Source organism: Tursiops truncatus, chromosome 3 (genome assembly GCF_011762595.2).
Source record: "Tursiops truncatus isolate mTurTru1 chromosome 3, mTurTru1.mat.Y, whole genome shotgun sequence".
NCBI classification, from domain to species: Eukaryota; Metazoa; Chordata; class Mammalia; order Artiodactyla; family Delphinidae; genus Tursiops; species Tursiops truncatus.
The window spans coordinates 152,479,015-152,498,110 of record NC_047036.1 but is presented as its reverse complement, the minus strand read 5'-3'; the positions used below and the strand labels follow the sequence as shown (position 1 = coordinate 152,498,110).

General features: G+C 54.6%; 1 protein-coding gene across 11 annotated transcripts in view; it reads left to right on the top strand.

Moving 5' to 3' along the window:
- The window catches only part of COL23A1 (collagen type XXIII alpha 1 chain), a 354,266-nt gene extending 336,820 nt beyond the window's left edge, over nucleotides 1–17,446 (top strand). The window contains exons 7-23 of one of the 11 annotated variants that reach the window (XM_073802867.1): nucleotides 1,329–1,382; nucleotides 2,392–2,436; nucleotides 3,863–3,940; nucleotides 5,987–6,040; nucleotides 6,667–6,711; nucleotides 7,602–7,691; nucleotides 8,999–9,061; nucleotides 9,362–9,418; nucleotides 9,682–9,708; nucleotides 10,629–10,691; nucleotides 10,776–10,829; nucleotides 11,020–11,046; nucleotides 13,585–13,638; nucleotides 13,931–14,017; nucleotides 14,945–15,022; nucleotides 15,938–15,976; nucleotides 17,114–17,446. In XM_073802867.1, coding sequence (XP_073658968.1) covers nucleotides 1,329–1,382; nucleotides 2,392–2,436; nucleotides 3,863–3,940; nucleotides 5,987–6,040; nucleotides 6,667–6,711; nucleotides 7,602–7,691; nucleotides 8,999–9,061; nucleotides 9,362–9,418; nucleotides 9,682–9,708; nucleotides 10,629–10,691; nucleotides 10,776–10,829; nucleotides 11,020–11,046; nucleotides 13,585–13,638; nucleotides 13,931–14,017; nucleotides 14,945–15,022; nucleotides 15,938–15,976; nucleotides 17,114–17,143 — 945 coding nt within the window. In that variant the 3' untranslated portion in view covers nucleotides 17,144–17,446. Of the gene's footprint in view, nucleotides 1–1,328; nucleotides 1,383–2,391; nucleotides 2,437–3,862; nucleotides 3,941–5,986; nucleotides 6,041–6,666; nucleotides 6,712–7,601; nucleotides 7,692–8,998; nucleotides 9,062–9,361; nucleotides 9,419–9,681; nucleotides 9,709–10,628; nucleotides 10,692–10,775; nucleotides 10,830–11,019; nucleotides 11,047–13,584; nucleotides 13,639–13,930; nucleotides 14,018–14,944; nucleotides 15,023–15,937; nucleotides 15,977–16,378 lie in introns of all 11 variants that reach the window. The other 10 variants (XM_073802868.1, XM_073802876.1, XM_073802869.1 and 7 more) reach the window with 10 other exon arrangements.
- The last annotated feature ends 1,650 nt before the right edge of the window (nucleotides 17,447–19,096 follow it).

Sequence of the window (19,096 nt, the reverse complement as noted above, 5' to 3'; positions counted from 1 at the left end):
AAGGGCCTTCAATGCATTCCCTCTAATCTCACAACCACCCTCTGAGGCTGGGGGAGTCAGGGCCCCTCTTACAGGAGCAGTGACTTGCCCAGGGTCACTCAGCTTGGGAGGGACCAGGTCAGGGTCGGAGTGGAGTCCAAGACCGTCAGCCCCAGCACCCACATGCATCTCTCTGAGGGGCTCGGGGGTCTCTGGGCTGCGCTGGATGGGGGTCATCAGGGCCACTTCTACCAGAGGAGCAGGCATCTGGTGTCCAGGTGGCTCTGATATCTCTTGCATCCCCACTGTCTCCCCTGCAGGGTGAGCCCAGTGTTCCTGGAAAGAAGGTGGGGGTGGCTGTGGATGGCCTTCTTGGCAGGGATGTGGGAAGTGGCTGGAGAGAAGGGCAGGGGCTGGGCACGGCGGAACCCAACCTAAGTCCTGACTGCGGGTGGCGGCTCTGACCTCTGTCTCTGAAGCCAGGATCTCATTCATTCATTCATTCACTCATTCACTCACTCTTAGAGAAATACATCAAACACATACAATTACTCAAACATATCAGATTTGTTCCCATGTCAAATTGGTTCTCGAAAAGTGATCCCTGGATCAGCAGTACCAGCGTCACTGGGGGCTCATTAGACATGTGTGTTCGGGGCCCATCCCGGAGGCCCCGAGTCAGAGACACTGGGGGTGGGCGTGCTCTGTTCAGGCAGCCCCCTGAATGGTGCTGACATGTGCTCAAGTTTGGGAACCACTGACCCAGATTAATCTTCCCCCATTGCTTCCCATGGCTGGGCCTCCTCCTCCTCTTCCTCCTACTGGGCTCAGCAAAGCTGCCCCCTCCTCCGGGGGACCGTCCGCAGCCACCTACTGAAACACATGCTCTCCCTGAGTCCCTCTCTATCCCACCATTCTCTTATATTCTCTTGTCTACTTCCCGGCATGGGGCTATGAATTTATCTGGATATTTCCTTGCCCTCAGTCTCCTCTGACTCATTGAGCAGGGACCCCATCTGCCTGGCTTGCAGAGGGTGCTCAGAGATGTTTGCTGATGGAGGGAATGAATTCCCTCTCCTTCACCCACCCATCCATTCCTTCTGCACACACCTGCTAAGGTGTGCTCTGGGCCAGTGGGGACAGGGGACAGAGGTGGATCTGACCCCATCCCTGCCCTAGAGTTACGAAGAGGGGAGAGGGGTGCTGCCCCAACCCAGTATGACCAGTGCTGCTGCCAGGAGTGGACTGGTGTGCTGGGGAGTACAGAGGGGGGATGGCCAACTGACTGCCAGAGGACCCAGCCAGTGTGTGCAGGTTGAGGGCTGCAGCCTCCACTGTTCTCTCCTCAGGGGGATGATGGGACACCAGGCCAGCCAGGGCTCCCAGGACCCTCAGGGCCCAAGGTAGGTACATGTCCCTCCCTCAGTGGTCCCCCTGCCTCCCACCTCCCCAGTTCCCACCTGCCTGGTGAAGCCCTATGCTGCCCTTTCACATCATGGCACATGGGTTGATGACCAGGACAGGCCAGAGGGAGGCAAGCAGTAAGGCCAGGGTCCCACTCACCAACGGGCCTGGCAAGTCACCCAAGCCATTTGCCTCCCCTCACACCCTCAAGTCTTCTGGTTCCCATCTTAGGTGGCCCCACTCTACCCAGTCCCCAAGGCAGGAACTGGGTATCTTCCTTGCTTCCCCAACCCCTTAAGACAACCACCAAATCCTGGCCAGCCTGCCTCCAAACTGGCTGAGCCCCTGAGCTGCTCCAACCATACGCCAAGACCAAACCAGAAGGGGCCTTGGTCCTGAGTCCTCTGGGCTGCACTGAGCCTATGCCCCCCAACCCACGGCTGGGCTCAGGCACGTTCTCAGGAATTACTCTGGAAGCCCACAGACCCAGGCAGCCCCCAGCCTGCCCCCAGCGCTCTCTCACAGCACACGCCTCTGTTGCAGGGCAAGCCAGGGAGTGCGGGGCCTCAGGGAGAGAATGGCGTGGACAGAGCCCTGGGGCCCAAGGTGACATCACAGTCCACTGCTCTGGTTCCCAAAGGCCCATCACGGGGGAGATGGGTTTCACCTCCAATTTGCCCTTTTAAGTTGGGAGTCCAGGAGGTCCCAGGCCCAGGGGTCTTGTTTGATTGGCAATCAGAAGCCCACCTGGGGGCGGGTGGCAGTGGGTCTGGGTGAGTGATGAGGCCTCCACTGTGTAGCCTTGGGCTTCTGGGCCTCAGTGGCCCATCTCTACACAACGAGGGGTCAGAGGAAGGTCTCACAGGCCCTCCCTCAGGGAGCCCCATTCCTGGGATGCCAGTCATGTCCACTCGGCCCTGTGTCCTTTGGGGAAGAGGGGACTAGAGTGGGCAGGGGAACTTTTGGCTTCAGCCCTGCACACCTGGCTGCAACCATGTGTCTCCACAGGGGGAGCCTGGCCAGCCAGGCGCCGATGGAGCCACAGGGCCGCGGGTAAGCCGTCTTCCCCCAGCCACACCAGTGGGATCCAGGGGCCTGATTCCTTCTGAAGCCCCCTGTCCCCCAGAGACCCCAGAAGAGCTGGCAGGAACTGGGAGTCTTTTTTTAATAATAATAATTCATTAGTGATTTTTTTTTTTTTTTTTTGCTTTTAGTCTCATAATACATGCTTTTGGTAAAATGTTCAACTATGGATGTGAAAATAAGAGTCCCGTCCTCTCCCCTCTTCTCCTCCTCCCCAGGAAAGTGTCTGCCCTCCCAGACTCTTTTCTTGGCGTATTCAAACATAGACCTCGATTTGCGACATATGGCATTACCCTCCCCCTGTGGGGCCTTGCCTTTCCCCCAGCCCCACATCACCATTCACCCCTGTCTCTGGAGCACAGCCACCGCAGCTGGTTCCAGATCTTTTGTGATGAGCCCCTATCAACACACTTTTAGAACTACATCCCAGCCCCTGTTATTGGCCCTGTGATTTTGGGCAATCACATCCCCATTATGCTCCCAGAGGCAGCCTTCCTCCTCCAAAACACAAGTCTAAGCCCACAGCCTGGTCGTGCAGGTGGCCAGGGAATTGGATTAAGCATTGAGTGTGGGAATTCAGTGTACACCTTACAGTTCCGTGAAGGCCATGACCGTGGAGGCAGCTGGCAAATGATGCCCTGGCCTGGGTCTCTCCATCCTGCGCAGATGGCCTCAGGCCTGACCAAAGTGCTCACAGACCCCGCTGCTCTCCTAGCAGAGAAGAGTCCAGTGGGGAGGTGAGGTTCAGATGAAAGGTGAGGTTCCAGCAGCAGTGCACATGCCTGTGAGGATGCGTGCCTGTGTGAACACATGCATGTGCAACACATACATGTGGACATGTGGGGGGGGGTGTGCTCAGAACCAGGAGCGAATGGGAGTGTCAGTGCCTGGTGTGTGCAGTCTCCACCTGAGGTTAAGAAACTGAGGTACAAGGGCAGCATCCAGCCGGCATGTCTTTAATTGGCCCGCGCAGTGTTTTGGAGGGTTTGGGTGTTTTTGTTTGTTTGCCAACATTTAAAAATCTGAATCACTTCACATCAAAATCAGACTCTCCATTTTCTCTCAAGAACGCAGGGATGGACCTCAGTGGGCTTCAGTTCCCACGTGAAGGCAAATCACAGCCACCCCCAGGCTAGGCGGAGGTGTGTTCCTCAGTTGGCCCCAGGCATCCCCCTTCCCTTGTGTCACCCCCTGCCTGGCCCCTGGATTGCTCAGTCAGGGTGCCAGTGCCTGAGAGAATGCAAGAAGACACCATGCTGGGGCCGCCCAGGGTACAGCTGAGAGCTGACCCACAGCTCACTGGCCTGTGTGCAGCCCTGGTTACTAGGTTCTCTGGGTAAGACAGAAATGACTACCATGCTTTTCCCTGAAATTCTTCCTCTTCTTTCTGCCTCAGGGTGCCCCAGGCCTCAAGGGTGAGCAAGGAGACACGGTGGTAATTGACTACGATGGCAGGATCTTGGATGCCCTTATGGTAGTGTTCCTGGTAGACCCTGATACACCCTTGCTGTTTGTTTTCTGAGGGAATATTCATTTACTTTGTGTATAAGTCCTGCACCTCTTTACACAAGGGACCAGTGGCAGCTTAACAAAAGGCTCCACATTCACCAGGTGCCTGATATGGAAGTCAACGCTGTGTGGAGACCCACACGATGCTGAGAGAGCTACTGTAAATGGGGCCCATGTGGCCCTGAGCTCCTCAGAGGCCAAGACAAAAAGGGAAGCTCACCCTTCAGAAGCAGGAGGCAGGGCCTCCCCGGGGCCTTCCTAGGGAACACAGGCTGGAGGGGGCTGGGTCTTCTAATGACCTCTGGGGGAGAAGAGTGTGGCAAGGCCTGTACTGGGAGGCTCAGGAGATGTATGGCCTCTGAGCCCTGCCCCAGTGCTGGGCAAACTTGGGACCCATCACTGGTAGAGTGAGGGGTTGGGTGCCAGCTGCTCACAGGTACCAGGGAGGGGAGCTAGGGTGGGGAAAGGTGGTCCTCAGAGACAAGACTGGGTGTCAGCACCTAATCCCACCTGAGCTTCAATTTCAGTTATCTCCTACAGGCCTCAGGGAAGCACAAGCTGATGGTAATGTGCCCACCCCAGGCCTGCATGGCGTGGTGTGGTGTGATGTGGCCCAAGGGCATGCATGTGCATGAGCCGCATGGAGAAGCCCTATGAGCTCAGAGAGGCGGGAAGTGGATTTTGGATGCCAGCCGGGGACAATGACTGGATTCAATGGGCAGTGGGCAGACACAGATGGGTGAAGGGAATGGTATGAAAGGTGGGGTTAGCTAGAGGCAGGGAGGCCACCAGGGAGGCATGTGCTGGGCCTGAACCTGGAGAAGGGTGGGTGGAATGGAGGAAGGTTGCAAGACCAGGGGCATCTCAATGGAGGAGCCAACAAGAAGGCACAGGTTGCAAGATATTGGAAGTGTTCATCAACAGATGAATGGATAAAGAAGATGTGTGTGTATATATATACACACACATACAATGGAATTCTACTCAGATATTTTAAAAAAATGAAATTTTGCCATTTGCAACAACATGGATGGACTTGGAGGGTATTATGCTAAGTGAAATAAGTCGGACAGAGAAAGACAAATACTATATGATATCACTTATATGTGGAATCTAAAAAATACAACAAACTAGTGAATATAGCAAAAAATAAGACTCATACATATAGAGAACAAACTAGTGGTTACCAGTGGGGAGAAGGAAGTGGGGAGGGGTAATATAGGGGTAAGGGATTAAGAAGTACAAACTATTATGTTTAAAATAAGCTACAAGGATATATTGTACAACACAGGGAACATAACCAATATTATAATAACTATAACTAGAGTATAACCTTTAAAAATTTGAATCACTATTTTGTACACCTGTAACTTATATAATATTGTACATTAACTATACCTCAGTTGTTAAAAAGTGGGGGCAGGTTAGTGAGAGGAGGTGGAGGGAAGAGACCTGGAACTTGCTGGGCTGGGGGCTGGGCAGCTGCAGCCTTTGTGAAGGGGCATGAGTATGGTGGGTAATGGTGGGCGGCGGGCCTGTGGGAGACCTGGGTGGGGACAGGAATTTGGGAGTGAAGACACCATCTCCTCCCAGTGAAACCGAGGGATGCCCAGGACCAGCAGACAGCACCAGAGTTCACAGGAGAGGCAGAGAGCACGGTGCTAGGCCACTGGTGGGAATGTGATCTTTGGCTGGCCTTGAATGCCAGCAAGGGTTTTACACTTGTTTCTAGAGGCAATGGGGGAGCCATCGCAGGATCTTGAGCAGGAGTGTGTTGTGACAAAACCTATACTGAGGGCAGAGGGGTTCTGGGCCCTTCGTGGCAATTAGACACTGTGACGTCTTACCCGATACCTGGTGCGGTCTGCCTGGCCTCCCCCAAGACACAAGGCCTGACCTGACTAGGTGGGAAGGGGGCTGTAAGGGTCACTGCTGCCTCCAGATGTAGGGGTGGGTGGGGAGTGATGGGGAGGCCCCACCTGAATACTGACCCCTTGACTTTCACACACAGGGTCCTCCTGGGCCACAGGGGCCCCCCGGGCCACCAGGGATCCCTGGAGCCAAGGTCAGTGCAGATGTAGCTCTGTGGTCCGCCCAGGCCCCTGTCTCCAGGGCCCACCTCCCCTCTCCCCTCTGCCTCTGCTTCTCTCCCAGCACCCTGGCTGGCTTCTGGGGCTCAGAGAAAGTGGCCCTGCTCCTTCCTAACCAAGCTGGGTGCCTTCTTCTTGCCCCTGGGTTCTCCCTGGGATCATTCACACGTGTAATCTATAAACGGCCCCTCATGACGTCACAAAGTCCTGTAGATTCCATAGGCATTCCTATGGCCTGCGTGCATCCTTTACACCTGCCCACTTGGCTCAGGAGAAGGAGCCCAAGACTTTGAAATCAGGCAGGGTCTGGTCTCTGCCATCATCCCTGGGCTGTGTGGCCTGGAGCCTCAGCTTCCAAATCTGTAACCTACCAACCTACTATAGCCACGGGCTGCACCTGCCCATAGGGGCTGAGGAAATGGAGGAGAGGGTGGTTGGTGCCTGGCACTGTGCTGGACACCCAGTGAGCATCTTCTTGAAGCTCCAACTGCAGGGACCCAACCCAGGGCTGGTGTGCTGGTCAGGGGAAGCAGCCTGGCCACAAATTCCTGCCAGGGGCTGTGGGACACCATAACCCCCCTTGCTGTCTATTCCCTTCCAGGGCGAACTCGGATTGCCTGGTGCTCCAGGAATCGACGGAGAGAAGGTCTCTGGGCCTTTTATTTCCTTGGTGATGCCGGTGCTTGGCGTCGGACTGTGTGTGTGTGTGTGTGTGTGTGTGTGTGTGTGTGTGTGTGTGTGTGTGCGCGCGCGTGTGCGTGTGCGCAGAGTTGGAGAGAGGCAACAGAACAGAGTGGGCTCTGGAGCCTGTGTGCAAATCCTGGTTCTGCCCGTAGACCTCAGGCAAGCTACTCACTTTCTGGCAGCCTTAGTTCCTCACCCACAGGTGAAGATGGTATAACAGGGCTGCCATGAGGGTTAAATAACTGTGTATGGAACACACCTGAGAGCAGTGCCCGCATGTAATAGCAAAGAGTCTTCAAATGTTAGCTAAAAGTATCACTGTCGTTATTGATATTATTCCAAGTGTACATGTGTGTGTGTGATCCTACATAGACTCGACAGTGTCCATGAGAACCACTTAACATTCATGGGTGTGCTTTAGCACTGGGTCCCTCATGTGTGGCACACAGTGGACGTTACAAAATTGGTTGAATGAGGGAATACGGTGGCTGGAAGGGTGACTGAGGGATGGTTGGTTGTATGTGGGGCTCCCACCATTGGCTCCTGAGATATGAGCACAAGGTTGGCCCCAAACCCCATATGCGCCCCTTGGTAGCTGCCCAGTCCCAGTCCCACTTGCTCTACCCCCTCCACGCCCTGCCCCACCCTGCACCCCTGCTTGCAGTGAGGCACGCTAGGGGCTGCCCCTTCTCTGTCTCCGACCAGGCCCCTCTGCTCATTCATCACCTGGTCTGGAGGGGAGGACCCACAAGGAGGAGGTGGGGGTCTGGCTTGGCCTGGACTAAGCTCTGGGGACCTGCCAGCATTGGGGGGAGGGAAAGTGCCTACTGTACCTTGTTCTGTGGTTTTCAGGGTCCCAAAGGACAGAAAGGAGACCCAGGAGAAGCCGGGCCGATAGGACCCAAAGGGGAAGCAGGAGAGATGGGCCTGTCAGGCCTCCCGGTATGTGGCTGGGTGGGCCTCACCCTACTTGCCCCACGCAGGGGTCCCAAGGTGAATGCGTGTCCCCCACGGTGGCTGCCAGGGGCTGGGGCCCTACGGTCCTAGTCTCAGCCCAGCCCTGGCCCACCGAGCCTTTGAAGGGAAGCTCTGGGCTGCCCTAACTCTGAGCCCCCACTTCCTCCTCTGTAGAAGGACCTACCACTTACCTCCCAAGGCCTCCTTAAGGTGAAATAAGGAGGCCTCGCCTAGTGTCCGGTGGTTAGACTGGGAGCTCTGACAGCCCACGTTTGCATTCTGCTCCATCTCTTACTGACTCTGGAACCCTGTGCAAGTGACCTAACCTCCCTGGGCCTCAGTTTCCTCAGCTCTAAAATGGGGGTGAATAAAAAGAAACGAAATTGAGTAATTTGTAGTGAGGTAGATGGACCTAGAGTCTGTCATACAGAGTGAAGTAAGTCAGAAAGAGAAAAACAAATACCATATACTAACACATATATATGGAATCTAAAAAAAAAAAATGGTTATGAAGAACCTAGGGGCAGGACAGAAATAAAGACGCAGACGTAGAGAATGGACTTGAGGACATGGGGAGGGGAAGGGTAAGCTGGGACGAAGTAAGAGAGTGGCATGGACATATATACACTACCAAATGGAAAATCGATAGCTAGTGGGAAGCAGCCACATAGCACAGGGAGATCAGCTCCGTGCTTTGTGACCACCTAGAGGGGTGGGATAGGGAGGGTGGGAGGGAGACACAAGAGGGAGGAGATATGGGGATGTATGTATGTGTATAGCCGACTCATTTTGTTATAAAGCAGAAACTAACACACCATTGTAAAGCAATTATACTCCAATAAAGATGTTAAAAATTAATTAATTTAATTTAATTAAAATGGGGGTGATAATCTCCCACTCCTACAAGGGAACACATGGACAGGGCTGAGAATGATTGGCTAACATGTGATAAATACCTTCTGTCACCATCATTTTTAGCACTGCTCTTGTCATGCGTGGCTAGGTGTGAAGAGCTGCCACCACTACATACCCATTGTCCATCCATGAGGCTTACTCAGCTAGAGAGCTGGTGCCAGGATTTGAACTCCAGGTCTTTACTTCCAGAGCCCCTGGCTGCCCCCGCCCCACAGGAAACAAACCCACTGATTTAAGGAAAACTATTTTAAGCTGCAATGGCCAACTTATTGCTGCTGCCCAGAAGCCTTATGGGGGAAGGAAGGGGAGGTGCTGAGCCCCATGGATGGTGATTTTGGTGATGGACAGAAAAGGCTCAAGGCCATCCTATCCTGCAGGGTGCCGACGGCCCCAAGGGGGAGAAGGGAGATCCGGCATCTGACAACCTACAGGAGAGCCTGGTAAGGGGGCTGCTGATGATCTCTGCTGTGGGCTGGCTGGGGCCCTGAGCCTTGGGACACAAGGACCACCTGGCCTGACCAAGCCCAGGGCAGTGAGGGAGGGGGAGGGGGAGCCTGAGGCCTGTCTTTGAACCCAAAGGCCAGCACTGGGCCTCCCACCAGGCAGAGCCCTCCTGGGGGCAGCAGGGAGCTCAGCGCCCATACCCAGGCAGTGCTCCTCCAATGTCCGATGAACTCAAGTGTGGGTGAGTGAGGGATGACGGGGCGATGGGTGACTAATCCACCTCTGACCCTTCCTAGGCCCAGATCATAGTGGAACCAGGGCCCCCAGGCCCCCCTGGTCCCCCAGGCCCCATGGTAAGAATGTTTGGCTTGAAGCAGCTGGGATACGAAGAGGGTGGTGGGCTCAGGCCCAGGGGAAGAGAGGATACCCCAGAGCGGGGGGGCACATCAGATAAGGAGGGCAGAGCCCAAGTCTGGGCTTGGGAGGCCACAGAGGTCAGGGCCACAGGGGCCAGTGAGTGGCCTGCAAGCCTATGTGGCCACTGCAACAGGGCCTGACCTGGAGTTCTGGACCCATCCTGATGGCCTTTCTGACCTGCTTTCCCCTCCTTCTCCAGGGCCTTCAGGGAATCCAGGGTCCCAAGGTGAGTCCTAAAGCATGGGTAGGAGCCCCTCCCACTTGCTGCTGGCTCACAGCCTGGACAGTTCCAAAACGTCTTGCTAGTAGGCAAAGCGAGGGCCCCATGCTCGGCCCTGGACCAGCCCTGCATCTTCCCAGGGCCTGGCCATTCGCAATCCCCTATAGAATAATCCCGCTGATGCCCCCCACCCAACACTTGGCCTCTCCATTCCTTGCCCCCTCCCCTAGTGCACATCTGTCTTTCAACTGCCCACACCTGGATATGAGGTCTTGGGTTTGGTGTATATTACATAAAGTCATGTCCTCTGCTCTTAAATTAAAGCCGTGAGTGTGGCCTGACCATGTGCCCTGTCCCAGAGAGGCCAGCTGGCCTCCCTGCATCTCCCTAGTTTACCCTGGGGGAGAGCACATCTCTGCTTCCCAAGCTCAGATGCTGAATGGGACCTCAGAATCATGGAATCCCAGAGCTGAGCAGGGCCGGGCATGTGGCCATACCAGATGTGCTGCTTCTGGTTCTGTTTTGTCCCGAGGCCTCCCCAGATCATGTTTAGAAGAAGCAGCTGCTGTCAGGGATGGGGTCCAAGACTGGGACTCAGAAATGCAGTTGCCACTCAGCCCTGCCACTCCCTGGCTGTACAACTGGGCCTGTCCCTGCCCCTCTCTGTCCCTCTGTTTCCTCATCTGTGAAATGGGTGTGACCATAACCACCTTCCATGATTACTGAAAAAGTCCACATGTGAGAAAAGGTAAAATGTGCACACCCACATTCTGATTATTTGCCCAAGAAGGGAGCCAGGGCCAGGCCTGTCAGAGCTTGGAGTCTGTCCCTCTGCCCTGTACACCTCGGTTCCCGCACAGGCCCCAAGCTTTCCTGTCCTGCCATCTGTCTGGCCCCCTTAACTGGTGTCTCCCCTTTGCTTCCAGGGCTTGGACGGAGCAAAGGGAGAGAAGGGCATGTCGGGTGAGAGAGGATCCAGTGGCCTGCCTGTGAGTGTCATGAGCCTTGTTTGTCCTTAGAGGTGCTAATTTCTATAACTGTCATGCCTCTTGACCCATTCCTTTTCCACCCAGGGGCCAGCTGGCCCACCAGGCCTTATTGGGCTGCCAGGAACCAAAGGAGAGAAGGTAACGTCCTTCCTTTAATGCCCCCCAACTATCGTGTCACTCAGTCCTGGGGGCTCAACCCCTGCACTTCACTGGTCCCTGGGGCCAGAATTCAGGTTCTGTGGACAATTCACAGGGCTGAACTTCCAGCAGCTGTGTTCCCAGCACCTCCTTCTCAGCCCTCTCACATCTCCTCTTTGTCTATTCTCAGGGCCGACCCGGGGAGCCAGGACTAGATGTAAGTATTTCACCGTTCACTGTGACTGGGTCCCTCCCATGTGTAAGTTTTGCCCTCATGCTGCCCATACAGTAACTTGATCTGGTTAGCTTGGATGTATTCCCCTTCCCCATGGCTGGGACTACAACTGACTCGTTCTGCCCACGTCCCCATTGCTAAGTCCAACACACAGCCCAGAGTAGGTGCTTTGTTGATGGATGGATGGATGGATGGGTGGATGAAGGATGGGTGGATGGTGGGTAAATGAGTGATGGATATAAATAAATGATGGATGTAAATGAATGATGGATCATGGATCATGGATGTATGAATAGTAAGTGAATAGATGATGGATGGAGGATGGTGGAGGATGGATGGAGGATAGAGAATGGATGGATGATCCATTGGAGTAGGGAGGTGGGAATAGCAGTGAGGAGCCTGTTGCAATATCCTGGTGAAAGATGACGAGGCTTCAGCTAGTGCAGTACTGTGGGAAGGAGAGAAGGAGAAGTATTAACCCAGTGTTGATTGGATCAAGAGACAGAAAGCACAATTTAAACTGGTTTAAACTGACTCATACCTGAAAAATCCAGATGTATGACACATAGATCCAGGGCTCAAGTGTGTCAACATGACCCAACCTCTCATTCTCTCTTGTCTCTGCTTCCTCTGTGTAGTCATCATTCCAGTTTCCACATGGTGATGAGATGGAGCCAAGAGCTCCAGACCTGCATCCCCCTCGGTCCAAATCCTGGAGAAAGGCATTTGCCTCACTCTCTACTCTTTGAGAAAAAGTCTTATCAACTCTCCTTGGCCCCAGCTAGGTTAATGCTGAAATGTCACTTGCCATAAGAATGCAGTGCCCTGACTGGCCGGCCTGCTCACATGCTCCATCCTGGAGCTGGTGGTGGAGTTGGTGAATTGTGAGAAGGGAGGGTGGTTCCCAGGAAAATCAGGTAGCTATTGCAAGGGAAATGGTGACCAGATGCAGGCAGGGCTGCAAGGGCTCTGGCGTCCACCCTAGACTTTAAGGAGAAAATGTCACCATGGAAAGCACCTGCAGACAAGGAAGAGGAAGAACTCTAGACTGACTTTCTGACTGGGAGGGCCACGTTACATCGATGAGGAGGGTCAGGAGAAGACACTGATGAATCCAGCTCAGGCTGTGGACCCAGGGAGGTAGTGGGGGTGGAGCAAAAGGGACTCCGTGGCCACAGCTGCTCTCTGGGAGGCCTGGAGCTCAGAGTGGCATCTTAAAGCCACACCTACCTGCTCTACCTGGCAAACTCCTGGCACCCACTCCACCAGGCCCTGCTGAAATGGGGAGCCTGCTCGGAAGCCTTACCTGACCTCACACCTGGACAGAAGAGCTCCTCTCCCTGGGACCCCATGGTATCTGGTTCAGACCTCTGTCACTGACCATTGATCATCATCTTCTGCACCCCACTGCCTGCCATGTTAGACTGTGTACCTTTGTACCTGCAGGGTTTTAATTTATGGGGATGACTTAGTGATGACACAGAGTGGCCTAATGCCTTTGACAGAAGAACTTATAGCTTACATTTCCCAGGGAAATGGCATGTCCCACATGGGGCCACATGGAGACGCAGCAGTTTTCGTTGGCAGGCAGTAAGGAGTGAGGAAAAAGCCTAGGCCAGGGCTTTTATTGGTGTTTCTATGGGAAAAGCAAGGCAGAGCAGAGTAAACAGTTTAGGACTAGCTAGTTTAAATAATCCTGGCAGGCTTTGGGCTATATAGTCTCTTGTTGCCTGCTACCTGGTCCTGGCATGATTTGGGCCAGGGGAAATATTGACTTGGTGTGTGAGTTAGATAGAGTGGGTAGTTGGGGGATTGGTTGGTTTGCATCTGAAAGGCATGCTCCCAGCCTAGCCCTTTGCTATATGTAAGAGTTGACTACCCCTGGGAGAGGCAGCCTCTCCCTAGCCAGCAAGATTTTGAGGATATCAATGTATCATATTTCTAAAAACAATGTAATAAATATAAGAGGGAACATATCAAATCTGATTTTCTGCCCTCAGCATTCAGCCCAAAGCCCAGTTCCTAGTTGATGCTTAGAAATGTTGGTTGGGTAGATGAACAGATGGACAAATGGATGGATGGGTGGGTGGGCATATGAGTTTGAGCCAAAGGTAGAGAACAGAGGGCACCATTACTTGGTCTGCTGAAGATGGTGATAAAAACTTACATGGGTTTCCTGTGTCTCTGTCCCCAGCCAAGCCTGGGCCAATGCATGCTGCATCTGACTTGACATAAGAGAAAGCCCCTTGCTAGCGGTTCTGCCTGAGGGCTTCCATCCAGAAACAACAACAGTGTTCTACTTTGGAGGAAGCAGTGCTGGTGTCCTGAATGCATGTTTTCTCTAAGTCATCCTGGTACCCAGCATCTGTGTCACCTAGGAGCTGGGGCTGGTCCAGCTTGTACCACGAATATGCGTGGAGGGAAGGGGCAAAGGTGGATCGGAGAGGAGCAGAGATGAACAGATAAGCAGAACAGACCTCAAATTTCATCATCAGGTTTAACCTTTAATCCTTTTGTCAGGGTTTCCCTGGACCTCGAGGAGAGAAAGGCGACCGGAGCGAGCGTGGAGAGAAGGTGAGGGAGGTGGAGAGAAAGTGAGGGGCAGCTGGAGAGAAGGTGAGGGCAGGAGGAAAGAAGGAGGGAGGCAAGTGAAGAGAAGGAGAGAGCAGGCAGAAAAGAAAGGAGGTGGGAGACAGGAAGCAAGCAGAGAGAAGGCGAGGTGGGCGGGAGGAGGTAGGGCCAAAAGGCTGGGATGCGGGCAGCAGGGCAGGGGTGGCTGCCGGCCCCAGGCCCATCTCTCTGAAGGGCATTGGGGGTGCCCTGGGCCTGGCAGCCACCGCCACACCCCATCTCCCTTCTTGCACAGGGGGAGCGCGGTGTCCCCGGTCGGAAAGGAATGAAAGGCCAGAAGGGCGAGCCGGGACCCCCAGGCCTGGACCAGCCATGTCCAGTGGTACGTGTTGGCGAGACGTGGGAGCCCCAACCCAGGTCTTTGCCAACTCCTGCCAGGGTGGGGCCATGTCTTCCCTGTACTCAGAACTCAGCTGCAAGTCCCAGGGGCCCCATGGGTCCCACCCTGGGGGGCCCACACTGCAGGGCCACCCCTGCTGTCTCTGCTGTCATGGTGGCTCCTCTTGCTCTGGTCCTGACCCCTCCATGGGCAAGGCTGAGGACCCACCCTGTCTATAGAGAGGGAGGCCTGGTCAGGGACAGAGCTTCCTTGGACCTAAAGGGGGATGGGACCACCCTCACCTCTCTGGGAGTTTCTCCCGTCCCAGAGGAGGCTTTTGCTGGTCTGGGTAGCCCCACACTCATCCCCTGCATCCCCTCCACATTCCCCAAAGCCCCATCTGTGAAGGGAACTTCACAGCCTTTCTCCTCTCCTGCTTCTTTACAACAGCCTCTCATGGCCCACCAGACTCAGTACCTGAAATAACCAAAGTTTGGTTCTCTTTTTCTAGAAGGCAGGGAGGGTTTACTTGTCAAACTCTTCCAGTGGAGCTCAGAAAAGACAGGAAAAACAAAACAGCTGAGTTCTCATACTAAAACTCACCAGATACTCACATCTGGCCTTCCCCGCCAGGGACACGGAGCCATGTGGTGTACCCCTTCCAAAGGGGGGTCAGGAGCAGGGACCCCCGAAGCCCAGTCCTCTGACCTCTAGTGGGTCATTTGGCCCTCTGTTCCTCAATCTCCTCATCCATGCAATGGAGGTGCTAATCCCTAGCTCCAGATGGCTTTGAGGAGGCAATCGCTCCTGAAAGCTCCATGTCGCTGAAAGGGCCAGCGACAGCAGGGGAACAGGGTGGCCCAGCCCCGCAGCCTCGGGCCCTGGGCCAAGACTTCCCTCCAAGTCATTAAGCCTTTGTCTTTGAAACAGGAGAATCTTAAATGCGGAGGCAGGCGAGGGGCGCCAGGCTCCAGGGGCCTGGAGAGGGGCAGCAGACCCTGCCCTGCGGTACGCGGCCTGGCCTGCTGTGTGCTGTGTGCCATGCTGTGCTGGGCATTCTGAGCTGCCTGTGCCCGCTGCTCTGCCCTGCCTTCCTCCATTCTGCCTGCCTTTCCATTCTTCCCCCTCCTCCCCACTTCCCTTTGAGTCCCAGCCTCTGCCCCTGGTGGATGCATGGCAGTGCCAGGGTTGTGCTCCCACGTGCCTGAGGTCTGCCTGTGTGCTTTGGAACGGAGTGAAGTATGGTCCACTACAGCGTCCACCAGGGACGCTAGGCTGACTGACGGGTCAGCCTTTGTCCGTCTCCATCTCCCCACCTCTGGACCACCTGAAGAAACCCGCCCCCCTGCTTGTGTCTGGTGCCTCCAGACGATCCCCACCCCAACCCCACACACACACCTCCCCACCCTGGCCCAGTGTCCACCCTGACCTCAATCTCCTCTGTCTGCCACTCAGATCCAGACACAGGCACCAGGACAGGCCAAAAGGGAATCCCATTTCCTAAACTGTCCTTCAAATACTCTTGGACACATGACTGAGAGCTCTCAGGCCCCCGGTGTGAGCTGTTAGAGCCACTGTCACAGCTGCCAGACAGAAAGCCATGCAGCCCCTCGCAAGGACCAGGGCCAGGCCCTACTCCTGGCCTGTGGATGTCTGGCATGATGCCCTGTACTCCATGGTGTCCTGGTTCTGCCTACAGCACATATGTCCCAGCAAAGCCCATGGGGGCACACTTGGAATAAGCACAGAGAGGGGCTGCCATGTCCCATGACCTGACTACCCAGGTGGACAGGGCAGGCATTCGGGCCCTGCCTCAGTGGGGTCCGGTGGCCTGAGGTGGCAGCTCCCTACACCTGGGGCAGGAGTGTGTAGGGCCCTGACCAGCCCCCCCATCCTTGTCATTGAAACCTTCTTCCTTTCCAGGGCCCTGATGGGCTGCCCGTGCCTGGCTGCTGGCATAAGGTACTTTGCAGGGAAGAGTCTCCAGGGCAGGCTGGGAGGAGTGGGGGGCCCAGGGGGCCTCAGGGCTGGGTGCCTGCTGCTCCCCACACAGTGACTGAACAGCCAGGTCTCCCCTAGATGACCCTAGATTTGACTCTCCCATCACGTGGCCCAAGGCCCAGGGCTGTGATCCTAGGTGGTTGTGCACAGACCACCCTCTTGGTCATAAAGGGCTCACTCAACGCCTGGCCCGGCCAGTGCAAAGCCATCAGCACCCCCTGGGACTTTGTCCATACCGCCCCCCTGAGAGGGGGTGGAATCCAGGAGATTGGGGTGAGAGGATTGGGGGCGTGCAGACCAGGGGCAGGGCCTCTGGGGCTTCCCGGTCCCCTCCTCACCTTCAGTCTTTCCCTCCTTTTCCAGTGACCCCAAGCACGCATCTCACAACCTGTACAGATCCGTGTGGACATTTTTAATTTTTGTAAAAACAAAACAGTAATATATTGATCTTTTTTCACGGGATGCACCACCATACCTGTGGCCTTTTGACATTTGAGAGTGTGCCCAGCCCAGCCCCAGAATGATCAGCACGTGAAGCTGCCAGGAAAGTGGACAGGCCCATTGGGGGCAATGTGTACTTGAGGGGCACCCTCAGGACTTGGCTTTCCCGGGAAGGAGATGAAGGTGAAAGTGCCTGGCTCAGGAGAGGCTGCAAAGATGTCAGGTTGGGCCTTCAGTCACCTGATTAGCAGAGACTCTGGCTGTCCCGCTGCCCTGCAAGAGCCTGCCCTCTGAAGCTCTGGAGCCCAGGATCCACACCATCCAAAAAGGCTCAGGGCATGAATGGCAAATGCAGCTGCTCCTGGCCTCTCTGGCCTCTGCACTCAGCCACAGCCAGCTGACAGGACTCCCACCCACCACTTGTAGCTGGACACGGGGAGCTGTGGGAAGCACCCTAAGGGGTTGAGCCCCCGCCAAGTTCCGTAGGCCTCAGGAACCAGCCTGCCTTCCGTGAGAACAAGTGTCCTCTGGCCGGGAGTGGAGGCCAAGCACTGTGATAACTACCACATGGACCCAGCAGCAGGGAGCCCTATGATCCCGAAATGTGGAGGTCCCAGGCTGGAATGTCTGTTGTTCTTGTCTCTCCACCACCCACAGCAGGGACCTGATGGGACTTTGCCAGCCTGAGGAGATGGACCCCAAGCTCAGAGTTGGCGTCTCACCGACCCCAAGGCTTCCACCCAGGGGAACTCTGGTCAGCCTGCCAAAAATGAGTCCTCCGAGTGAGCTATGCAAATGAAGAGAGCCTCGGGGCTGCTTCCAGGCCTGCCTAAGTAGGGCACCTATGCCCTGAGCCAGTGATGCTCTGAGAAGAGGCTTCCCCACCTCTGACAAGGGTTCCCGGCCACCAGCTCCAGCCCAACCACTTGCCTACCCCCTCTGTGTAGATGGAAATTGTTGCGTGAAATAAACAACAAATGTGTGTCTTGGGTATGCCTGTCCTTGCAGACTGCCCCTAGCACCATACCTAGGTGAGGTTTCAGCCTGGCTTTTGCTGGGTGGGGAGGGATAAGGGAACTCTCCTTGGGCCAGAGCCACCCTAGAAACCAGAGGAAGTAGTTCAGGCTCACAGCAAAGATGGGGTTTAGAGTTAGGAAGACACAGACTCAAGGCCTAGCCCTGCTACATACCAGCTGAGCCTTCTGTGCAGTCACCCATGTCAGTGAGCCCCTGTGTTTCCTCTGAACTCATGACCCATGACTGCTGCATAACAAATCACCCTAAAATTTGTTGCCTTAAAACAATGATCCTTGGAACCTAGAAAAATGGTACAGATGAACCAGTTTGCAGGGCAGAAATAGAGACACAGCTGTAGAGAACAAACGTATGGACGCCAAGGGGGGAAAGTCGGGGGAGGATGAATTGGGAGATTGGGATTGACATGTATACCCTAATATGTATAAAATGGATAACTAATAAGAACCTGCTGTATAAAAAAATAAATTAAAAAATTTAAAAAGACAAACAAACAAAAAAACAGTGATCCTTGGGAATTCCCTGGCAGTCCAGTCATTAGGACTCGGCACTTTCACTGCAGGGGCCCAGGTTCAATCCCTGGTCAGGGAATTAAGATCCCGTAAGTCACGCGGCATGGCCAAGCAAACGAAACAATGATCCTTTCTGTTTCTCTCTTACAGTTCTGGGGGTAATGGGCTCAGTTGGGCGGTTGTCACTCAAGCTTTCCCACACCTGGCAGTTGATGTTGTCTGTCCTCTGGGACCTCAGATGGCCAGAACACCTCTCTGTGTGGTCTGGGCTTCCTCAGAAGGAAGCTAGTGGATTCACAGGGTGAATGTCACAGGTGGACCAGGTGGAAGCTGTGTCACCTTTTACAGCCAAGCCTCAGAAGTCATATGGTGTTACTTCCTGCCAGAATCAGAGGTTCACCCTAATTTAAGGGAAAATTTTCGACATCATATTTTAAGGAGAAAATGGAATAGGAGATGGACAGCCATCTTAGAAAATTCAACCTGCCACGTCATCTGTACAATGGGACAGCAGTGCTTACCATGCTGACTGTGGTTTAGTGAGAATACACGAAGAACCTAGGACAGGTCAAGCACTCGGAAACAACCATGGTTGTAAGTTCCCTCTCTCCTCCTGACCCCAAGCCCAAGCAAGGGCCACAGGGGTGTAGACAAGAAGGGGCCTGCAGTGATGGTGTCTCAGCCTTCTCCCTCCAAGAACTGAGGCCTAAGGAGGCCACAGTATGGGTAGTCCCCCCAGACACTGCTACGTGGCCTCCTCACTAACAAAACAGGCCCAGCCACACACTGGCTAAGGAGAAAGAATAGGTCAAGTCTCCACCTCTGTTTCCCTCAGTTGCTGGCAATAAATGGCAGGCCATGCTGCTCAGCCAGTCACGTGGGTCACCAGAGAAGTCAGTAGTATGAAAAGGAACAGAAACACAGAGGGGCTGTGATGACTGATGGAGACCAGTGGACATCCAGGTGTCCTTTGGAGCTCCAGCATCACCGCACAAATCTACTGCACTGTGCAATTTGTAATTTGCTCCTTCCTCCACCCAGGTAACTCACTGGATCCCCTCACCATCCCTGTAAAGGGCCTATGTGGTTGGTG